Here is an 11,172-nt window from a genome sequence, read left to right as displayed (position 1 = left end):
TTGAGGAAAAAAAAAAAAAAAAAAAAATCAAACTATGCCGTCACTTTTACTGGTTTATCGATGACAGTCCGTCAGGGATTTAAACTCATAAACCCAGTGCCTCTTACCAGATATTAGACTGACTCTGTAATATGTCATCACAATGACAGCAGACAAAATAAATCAAGCTTTAAGGCATGGTCAGGAAACTACGATGAGCGGTGTACAGAATGAATGAATGAGTGTGTGAGTGTGAGTGTGTGTGAACATGAGATCACATCCTGTGGAAGCGCCACAAGACTGGACACAGCTGCTCTTCGTTACAGCCGACAAATCAACTGAAGCAGAGCATGTCATTACAGCACCTTGAGTTTTACGATACAAAAAAAAACCAAAAAACTACCAGCTTATCACTTATCAGCATGTTCATGCAGTCACTCTCCCCTTGGCGAGACATTCTGAACCTCATTATCTTTTTGAAGACACATGTACTCACAAATATCTGCGAGCACAGACACACAAACACAGGCAGATCATATCACATGGGCCCTCAAACATACAGAAGTACACAACAAAGAGTGAAACAGAAAAACATCACTTTCTAATACAGTGGTCACCAGCCTTTTCGAGCCCAAGATCACTTTTTAATTCCAAACTTAAGCCGAGATCTACCATCACATTACATTTAGGTGACGCTTTTATCCAAAGCGACTCACAATAAGCGCATCAACCATGAGGGAACAAACCCAGAACAACAAGAATCAAGAAAGTACAATTTCTTCAAGAAAGCCAAACTACAAAGTGCTATAAGTAAGTGACATCTAAGTGCTACTAAATTGTTAGTTTAAACTTTTATTCAAGGTATAGTCGGAAGAGGTGTGATTTGAGTTTGCGGCGGAAGATGTGTAGACTTTCTGTCCTGATGTCAATGTGGAGCTCATTCCACCATTTAGGAGCCAGGACAGCAAACAGTCGTGATTTTGTTGATATCTTCCAAAAAACCCACTTAGGAGGGTCATGCTTATTATTTTTTGCAATTTCTGTTAAAGGCTGAATGTACAAGAAATAAATATACACAAAGAAGGGCAGTTGTGCAACTTTTTCTATTCAATGCACAATATTCAAATTAATATCAATTCATATTTACAATGCAAAATATGTAGCTTCTCAGTTCCACATCATGTTCTGCAGAGGAGCTGCTACTGCAGCACAATGTTTTTACATATCGGCTTTGATTTGAATATGGCCACAAATATGATTATTGCCTTGTATGAAAGAAGTCCCTTGTACTCAAATAAATACCAGTACTACACAGTATGAAGCCGTGCATCTTCCGCTCCAGCAAATATTTCACAATAAAAAAACCTTTTTAAACAAGGGAGTGGATTCCATCAACAGAAACGCTCGAGTGCTTTTATTTTGAAAAGGCATACAGAAAGTGTCGCAACCATTTGTTTGTGACATAAATTCATCAGATAAACATTAAAACTGTTCTAATAGAAAATCTTTATGAAAAAGTATATTTTTTAAAGAAGTTGCCTGAATCCGTTCTGTGTGTACTCGTGGAGAAAATGGAAAGTAAATTGTAGTTTTAGGAGCGTCGTCAAAATGTGGTCTGTCGGTTTAGCTTTACTCCGAAATGCTTGGAGGTTATAGTGGGCTTTTCTCATTTTGTTTTCACCCCGTTGACGGACTTTACAGGAAAGCACACTCCTCCTCGCACGCTTTATCTCTCTCACCATTTTGTCTTCCTCTTCCCTTCTGCTCTCTCTCTCTGAGCCAAATGTGGCAGAAGTTTAGACTTAATCCTCTCACTTTTCCTAGCTTATTCCCCTCCTATTAACACAAGACCACATTTAAGTTATTTAGCACATATGCTTTCTGGTTCACCAAGGGTGGTACATGCCAAACAATAAAAAAAAAAAAAGAATTAAATAAAATCATGATCTGTTTGCAGAAGAAGTACAGTGGACAGAGAGGTAACACACAAATTAAAAAGTGGAGGGTTTCTATTTTTATGTAGAATGTTTTATGACCTCCAGATTTGGAATGCATCACCTCCCAGCCGCCTACGCCTTGATACTACTCCACCAGAGAGAGCAGCCCATGAGTACAGCTGTCTCCAGATAGCGCGCGACACACACACACACACACACACACACACACACACACACACACACACACACACACACACACACACACACACACACACACACACACACACACACACACACACACACACACACACACACACACACACACACACACACACACACACACACACACACACACACACACACACACACAGAGAGAGATTGAAGTCACTGCACACACCCAGGCACAATAACAAGAACCAGTCAAAAGTGCAACCTCTACTGAAGCCTACACACCACTGACACTGGAGCATATGTACTGTAAGCTTTATAAATCCCTGCAATTCAAAGCAATACAAAACAAAAATTTTTAAAAAAGACAGCCCACCTGCAGAGCCTCTAGTGGCTGCAATTCATTATGCCCAACTGAAGCAAAGGAAGAAATCAACATAGTCTAGGTATTCACAGAAATCCAGCTAAAATAAAAAGATTGTCCTCAGGGTGGTGCTAAAACAAAGGTCATGGGGTTACCATAAATATTAGGTTTCATCCACTGAGGATGAAGAATATCCACAATGCACTTCATGGAAATGGGACAGTTAATATTTGAGATTCCTTGTCATGCACTAAAGGTGTTTTCTGTGCAAACTGCATCTCAACGGGTGACAAAATATTAGGAATCAGACACTTGGAAATACAAAAACTCAAATTTAGACTCACAAATAATTTCAGCATGTTTTAAAATCTAAACCAACAAGCTGAATGGACGAGTTGTGGAATGAGTGATTTACTGAGTCTTTCTTCCTGGTCGTCCTGACAGATTCATCCAGTGAGACAATGACTCATTGGTGAGCACTACCTTACCACAGCTATGGAGCCGCCCTTGATATTTTGCCCCAGTAAAACCAATACTTATGGTCTCTATTTGAGTTTGGCATCATCTCTGCACCACACGTCTCATGTTAGTCAGTAGAGGAAGAGTATTAAAAGCCACCTCTGCTCTGTCTGGACAATGATAGATTTTGCATTCATTTATAGCTCTGTATGTCACACAAGTAGAGCAGTCAACTGAGAAAACACACTCAAAGCCAAAAACACTAGTAAACTTGCTGTGTCACTGGCATTTCTACATTAACCAATTACACTAACTAAAAATACACCCCCACATAAACTGCAGTTTCTTAATCTCACATAATCTGAATTTACAGTGATTTTACCCTGTCTGAGTCCAGTAGTTGATCTAAGTTCATGTGAGCTGAGCTTCTCGTTTGTTGGCCTGTATGAGATATTTTCCAGCTGCTGTCCTGGGAGTAGCCCTGCGATTCTCATCATCACCCTCACTGACCTACATTCACAGACAGTCTAGACTGACAAGCTCACAAAACTCCTGCTTGAACCGTCTTTGGCTGGTGCCGTCATTTCGTAGCTGCATTGTAATGTTACGTGGAACAAAAATAGTGGATATCCTGAATAAATACAAAGCCTAGTTTAAAAAAAAAAAAAAAAAAGTGTGTTAAGATGTGACAAGACAATGGCTTCAAGATAAGGTAAAATAAAACTGTCATGAACAGAAAAGGGAAAATGAGCAACAACACGGTAAAGCAATGATCAAATGATTTCATCATAGTGCGGCTGCTGCCAAACCGTTGCAAGTTATTAGATTGAGGAAGATAGGCCATGTTGAAACTGGTTACAACCACATCTCCAAGGACAAACACAGTCAACGTGCACCTTAATAAAAAACAGTTATAGAAAACATGCTGAAGCAGGTACTCACTGTCTGTTGGTCGGGACGTGGGTGTCTCTGTGATGGGCGACCGCACCCTCTCCACCCGGGGCTCTGCCAGGGAAGGCAGGGGAGCGCTTGGGGCAGGAGGCGGGTGGTTGTTGTTGTTCTCCATTGCGCTGCCTGGCACTAAACCATCCGGCTGTCTGAAGACAGGCATCTCTGGCTTCCGGGAGACTCCATCAGCTGGGCTGAGGATGGGGGACGGGGTCTCTGCTTTTCTCTGGGGGGGGTCAGGGATCCTAGAGACTGGGGCAGAGGACAGCTGGGCATCCATCCTCCTCGGAGGGGCGGGGGGTTCACTGGACCGTGTCATGGCGAGCTCTGCACGCCTGTTTGTGGAAGTGGAGATGGAGTTGGAGGAGCTGTCGAGAGGGGTGCTCCGACTGCCCAGGCTTACCTCAGGTCGTTTGAGGCCAAAGCGGGCGATGCCGGCGCTGGGCGAGTTGTCAATTTGCTTGGAGGAGACCTCGATGGAGATTTCTGTGCGGCGGGAAGAGGCTGTGTCGGGGTTACGACCCCCTGATAACTCAATGCGCCTCATGCTGGTATTTGGGGAACGTGGATTGGAGGACTCGGAGGGGGAAGATCTGGTGGAGGAGTAGTCAGAGTTGCGGGAGCTCAGGTCGTAGCTCCGCTGGCTGGATGTGGAGGTGGTTGATGAGCGGAGAGGGTTAGTGGTCCGACGAGACAGGGGCGAGGGGTGTGTGGATGAATCCGCCTCCTCCACCTCAAACGACCGTTTCAGTGCTGAAAAAATAAAAATAAAAGAACAGTAGGTCAAACCAGTGCCGTTACAACAGGGTAGGTCTGGGTTTGCGCATACACTTTGCTATTATTTATGTGTCTGCACAATATGCACTTTGTTTATAATCACAAGACGGAATGAAGCTTTTGAAAATGGGAATGATGCGGAATGATGCGGAATCATGCGTTTCTTTGTTGGGAGAGGAGGGTGACGTTCGGCTTGGTTCAATGTACGGCCTCCTAGGTCCCTCGGAAAACCAAGAATCTCAGATGCTGGAGCGGAGAGTGAACACAGCCTAATTCCGCATTTATTTATTATGAGTACATGAGTAAAACACAGTGAAGCAGCATTATGATGTATGGTGCATGATTTGGATTTCTACAATGCTTTTCTATTCTTGATGACCGTTCAAAAAGCTTCACCCATTTCACACAAGCATTCAGCACAACCGCCAGGAGCAATTTGGGGGTTCAGCATTTTGCCCAAGGACACTTCGGGGCTCAAACCGCCAACCTTCTGTTTGGTGGATGACCCACTCTACCCCCCCATTGTCTATATGACATATTAAAAGTCAATTCATGTCATCCAGTCCGGGTGGAGGAGGAAAGTTTGTGGATGAGTGAATTGATCACCACGTCAACAGAGCTATTTCATTTAAATATGATCATATACTGTGACCATTTCTTTTTACTTACTACTTTATTTATTTCATCTTAACCTTTATTTGACCAGGAAAATTCCCCATTGAGATTAAAATGACTGATATTACAGCACATTTGGCCATTACAGCAAATCTTTAAAAGCGTGTATATGGTGCAGCAGTGGGATATGTTCGAGTTGGAGTTGGTTTTGTTATCCGGAGCTGGAAACCCTGAACTCAACGAACAAAGCCAAACTTAACTTCCACGGAGATTAAAGGTGACATTAAACCCTGCTTCTTTCTAAATAATGATAATAACACTTAATAGATCAACGTGACAGGACCGGTTCGCACCCTGGCACCGACATGGACAGTTTATTAGTTTAACCACAGTGACGCTTCACACCCGTAAATGACTTTAATGACGGCGGCAATTCTTTCCAGAGAAAGCCGCGGTTAACGTCATTCCGCACGGAGCTGCAGTTCATGACGAACCGCGGTGGAACACGCTGGTCTTACCGGATTTGACGCGCTTCACGTAGTCTGAGAGCTTCATGGCGCCTGTGATGTGTTTCCTGGGTCGAGTTTAGTTATCGTGTCGGGGTGAGGACTCGCATCTATTTAATATAACTGCGTCACCATCTTTGTCTCCTCGCGCACCTGTTCACCTGATGACGACAACCACCTGACCCCCCGCCACGGGAGCGCGCACCCGGCCCGCGCGACCCCTCAATCAATCGATCTGGGTGATGAAACGATATCAATAAATAATAATAACTCTAATAATAATGATATTAATAATGACGAAATAATAATAATGATGCGGATGATAGTAATAATAATTATTATAAGACACTTTATCTATATAGTACTTTTTAAAAACTGAGTTTACAAAGTGCTTTGACAGCAAAGCAAGAAAGGTAGAATATAAGAGTATAAAGAGTCCGGGTTCAGGTGGTCAGAAACAAGGTAGTGTTCAAATGAAATGAAGAATTATGTCACGTGAATACTTGAACACATAAAAAGCAGTAATAAAACATTAAAAACACAACCTCACGTGAGAGCAAGTCTATAAAAATGGGTTTTAAGCAGTGATATATACAATAAGTCACTGACTAGCCTTATCACCTCAGGTAGGTTTAATTGCAAGGTAAATTTCATGTGACAGAAGTCCAATACATGGTAATATAATGCTCAGTATGCAAGTACAGTGAGGAGCATAAGATTGATTTGTAAAATAGTTTCAAAGGGTTTTTTATTTCGCCCATGGAGTTTAAAACATTCACTCAGGAGCAAAATCTCTTTATAGTTTTTATACTTAGAAGAAACGAGGGTTCTCCAGTGTAGAGCTTCCTGTTTGTACCTTGAATGAGAACACGACTGGCCGCCCACATTTCACCCTTGTATACCTGCCGCCACACTGAATCTCCCACTGAACTCCCAGCACCTTTGAGCCTCACGGGTTAACATGTTCCTGCTGTAATGTACTCAAATGATTTGGATGTGGTTTATCATGCCCTCAGTACATCCTCCTGAATACAGAATACCTGAAAAACTAATTCCTGTGTTTATTGTGTGTGGCAATTTTGGGTTTTCTGCGTTACCATTGAGAAAGAGAGAGAGGAAATTTTTAAAAAGTCTTCTGACTTAGATTTAGACTTGTTACCCATGTACTATACATCTCCACCATAACAGATCGGTTTCTGACAATCAACTCTTTGTTTCATTCAAATAAAACACAGTAAATACATGTGAAAGAACTGCCCCTGAAAGACAATGTTGTCAGTGTGCTCTGCTCTTCTAGAAGTGTCAGAAATAAGCGAGGGAACGACACTCATTACTCGCATTAAGGTTACGTGTAAAATCTCTCACTGAGGACAGGGAATGAAGCACGACAGCCTGATGCTCAGCTTTCGGTGTTTAAATCTTGAGCAGTGAAACCGAAGAGGCAAAGGCACAGTCAAAGTGCCAGAGACCACTTAAGACTCTGAGATTTCAATTTAATGACCCGTTTGCATAGAACTGAGCTAACTGTGTGGCGTGCCTGCTCTGTGGTGACAGAAAGGCCCGACACATTGAGGTCCACACAGACACGCTGGAGACAGAGGCGCTGTCAGTTGTGCTTCCATACTTCCCTGTGAGCGTGTGTGTGTGTTTAAACTCAGCTGTAGGGTAAAGCAAACACAGCCTGGTCTCTGCCTCTGTAAACGTCTCTGGACACATTAGGTGTGTGTGTGTGTGTGTGTTTATGAATGAAGCAGTGATCACAGACCTTCCAACCAAGCTAAGATAATACTAACGAGCACCAATGTGAACCGAATGTGAACCTTCCCTTTACCTCTCATTTGACCTGAAACTGAAACCGAATCTGCTTTGAAGATTTTTTTTGAACCGCAGTCATCTTGGACTCCGCTCTGAATGAGACACTGTAAACTCAAGTCAGCAGACCCAACCTGCCAAATAAGGAAGACATAGCAGCCGAGCATGATGTTTTTCAACTAACACTCTGTCAGACTTGCACTGAATCCATGTAGTGCACTGAAACATGGTTAAACTGCCAGGAAAACACATGATGTTGCTACTCTGCTCTCCAGTGTAGCATGTAGTGCATGAGCAGCACATGGACATTCCCTGTGCCTCTCTGTGCATGACGGCAGATGAAGTGAACGGGTCAACGAGATGAAGTGCTGACTTTTGTCTTTAGCTGTTAAGGGAAACACAGAATCACGACAGGATTAGCGGGAAGATTGTCAAACTGTTAAACTAGAATAGCCCTCAGAAGAGCGTCCACCTCCACCAAGGCCCAATGTACACACTCATAGAAATCAGTCCCCTTCAACGTGCCTGAATTTTCTTTATCAAGATCCATAAACTATTCCATGGGGAATTGGGGAAAATATCTAAAAACGCAGTCTTAAGTTTCGTGGTTATCCGTCCTGTAGTTTTTGTGTAAAACTGCTAACAAACAGATAAACCAATAAACAAACATAACCATTGGCGAGAGTAATTCAACTTTCAGATCATGATTGCTGTCACAATCTGCCATCAAAGCAAATGATTTAACCTAAAGGTCGCATGTGAAGCTTCTGACCTCTACTCGTAATATAGATCAGTTTTTAAATTAGCTGAACAGCATTTTTTGTTTCTTTTATTTGTCTCGTGTGCACAACAGGAAGCACTTGCACAACAATGGGGAAACGAGTGACGAAACAGCAATGCACCAGATGGTGTAAGCTGGTTAACATGAATGTGACAGATGTGACAAAATGTTTTTTTTTTATATTTACAGATTAAATTAATAAAATAAAAAAATATATTCAACTTTCATTTGAGAATATACTAAATGCATTGTGGTGATAAATACTAAATGTGAGAAGACACACAACAGTTCATGCCCCCAGAAAGTTTTCAATCACCTCCCAGGTTACGTTTGGGGCATAGACTCTTCTATAAGAAGTTTGTGGAAGCATCAAGTTTGTGATGTGAATGCTTTTGTATACTTTCTGAATAACACTGAATGTAAACGTATCTATTTTTTTGTCTGTCCATGAAATAACACAGCACATGCAGTGTTCTGGAATGTTTGTGCTTAAGGGAAACGTATAATCCTTAAACTTTCAATGAAACCATATCTCTATATAATTAAGCTCTCATTGTTACTGGAGGAGTTTGCCATTCCAGAGTTAAGATGATTGTGGTGAGATCGATATCAGAGCTCTTTTGAGTGTCTGTGAATGAAAACCAAAGATTTTTTCATCATTAAAAGCACTGAACTGACAAAACACTATAGGTGGCTTTTATTAAAATGCATTGAATATGTCACCGGGTTTAGCGCTCATACAGCTGATTGTGGCTCTACACATTCAACTCCTCAGCAGGGTAAACAACAAATGTTGGCTGCACTGTAAACTGATATACAAGTTTCTCGACGAGTGCTCGCTGTAACATTAAACCACTGCTACTACAACAACCACGGGATAAAACAAGCAGAACAGAAATCCTATGAATTAAAACTTTCCATTTCTAATTGAAAGCAAAAGCGGTTTCTGCTTGATGTTTCAAAGAAAATCTCTCATCACAGCCCAGTTGTTTTTAGCCACATCAATGAGCCTGCTGATAACTCTGGGATCTTGCCTGGGGTTGGCATCGGGGCAGGTTTCGCTCCACGTGTCCAACGAGGGAGAGAAACAGCGAGGAGTAACTTTAAAGCCCAACAAAGACCCACTGTGTTCGCTCTACCTCAGAATGACCCTTTGGTGCTTCTCAGCAGCACGAAAGCTATTGGCGTCATTAGCAGGAAACCTGTCCGACCTGGTGAGCATAGAGCCTGATAGTGCTGATAAGGATGCAGACGCCTGAGCCCGGTTATCATCAGCTTCTGTCAGAGGACGCTTCCTCCCTCTAGCTCTGTCAGCGAGGCTCCTCGTGGTGTTTTGTCACAAGACTCAGACTTAATGGTTGAAATCAATACAGCACATTGACTCCAATACTTCTGTTCTTTGACAACGAAAGGTTTCGGTGCAATCCAAAGCCACAGCTAGGTGGCAGTTGGCTTATAAAAGCAGATCCTACTGTGATTGTCACTATTAAGATTCGTGAGTTTCATCCAACAAAATTAATATTGTACGAAGCGCTCTGCCCAACGTTTAAAGAGCAGGAAGTATGGCAGCAACCTGCAATGACTAATTCTATATGTGATTCAGGGTGAAAAGTTCCACGTGGTCTTTTGATAAATTGGAGTGATTAAAAAGCACTTGTGGAAAATGAGTACAAACCAATAGAAGCTCTGCACTGCAGGGATCAGGAAGGTGCTCTAAGTTTTTTTTCTTTCCATTCCCGGTGATTAAATTTAACTTGATCTCATTTCCGACTGTAAACTTTTACAACAGTGATTGGTTGGCGAGTGCAGGTCATGCAGGACGGGCCCCATTCAGCTCTGTAAAAAAAAAAAAGAGGGCGGGCTGTGCTCGGTTCCACTCCTCCACTGCCTAACCCCGACATTTTCACCCACCACAGAAATCTGCTTCTGTGGAATTTCCTCTCACTGGTCCAGCAATTGCCCTTCACATGCAGAGAGAGAGGGGGAAAAGGAAGGAGATCAGCTGGGACAGAGGAGACTACTCGCACTCACAACTCGCTGGTTGGTACTCTTGTTTCAACAGGAATACAAGCTTCACCTCACCATGCATACTGTCTGCAGTCTGTCATTACACACAGAGGGTTGTTTGCAAGAGGAAAGAGAGAACAGATCTCTTTCAAGGAGCAGGACAAAATGAAGCTGTATGAAACTGTGTGGGTGTGTGTGTGTGTTCTGCTCAGCGGAAGGTCCAGTGTCTTCGGTCAATGATCTGTGTGTTTGCGAAGCTGAGGTCACAGCTGAGGTCATCGGCCTCAGGCAACAGAATCCTGTCTTCTGTGTCTCTCAGCTTCTCACCGGCGTCATCAGAGCAAAGCATGACACAGTGAATCACAGTGAATCAGTGTCCGGCAGTGGTGACATGGCAAATACACTCACTGCTACATGGAAAACTCTTCCTCTTCTCCCTTCCACTCACAAAGTCACTGTACAGACTACAGCGGCATGCTGCACAAATTAGTGTCACATTCAATACTAAAATGATGCATCATTCCCACTGTGCTTTTATTTCAGAGCTCTAATCATTTCACAAACTCAAGGTGTGACTATATTTGTTAATAACTTTCTATGTGTGAACCATGTGTATTTTCAGGGTGTTGATCAAGATACTGATAGTATGAAAGATCCATGGTCAAGTGTAAATGCCAATTATACAGCTTCATGTGTAACAGAGTCCAATATGCATCTGTGATAACAACAAGTAATCGGTGTCAATATGTATTACCTGACAAGTTTAGGCTTTCATTGTCAATGTGGAATGTTTGATAAAGTTTCTGTACCCGTTCCTCC

The 11,172-nt window shown here is 42.5% G+C and overlaps 1 protein-coding gene across 5 annotated transcripts in view; it reads right to left on the bottom strand.

Annotated features, from left to right (window-relative positions):
- The window catches only part of LOC117766980 (septin-9-like), an 86,995-nt gene that overhangs the window by 50,587 nt on the left and 25,236 nt on the right, over positions 1–11,172 (bottom strand). For 4 of the 5 annotated variants that reach the window (XM_034594456.1, XM_034594457.1, XM_034594461.1 and 1 more), the window contains one exon: positions 3,850–4,608. In XM_034594456.1, coding sequence (XP_034450347.1) covers positions 3,850–4,608 — 759 coding nt within the window. Of the gene's footprint in view, positions 1–3,849; positions 4,609–5,765; positions 5,917–11,172 lie in introns of those variants that run through there. The other variant, XM_034594460.1, reaches the window with a different exon arrangement.

This window comes from Hippoglossus hippoglossus, chromosome 8 (assembly GCF_009819705.1).
Source record: "Hippoglossus hippoglossus isolate fHipHip1 chromosome 8, fHipHip1.pri, whole genome shotgun sequence".
In the NCBI taxonomy this organism is placed as follows: Eukaryota; Metazoa; Chordata; class Actinopteri; order Pleuronectiformes; family Pleuronectidae; genus Hippoglossus; species Hippoglossus hippoglossus.
The sequence above is the reverse complement of the archived record's forward strand: the minus strand, read 5'-3'. Positions and strand labels throughout refer to the sequence as shown.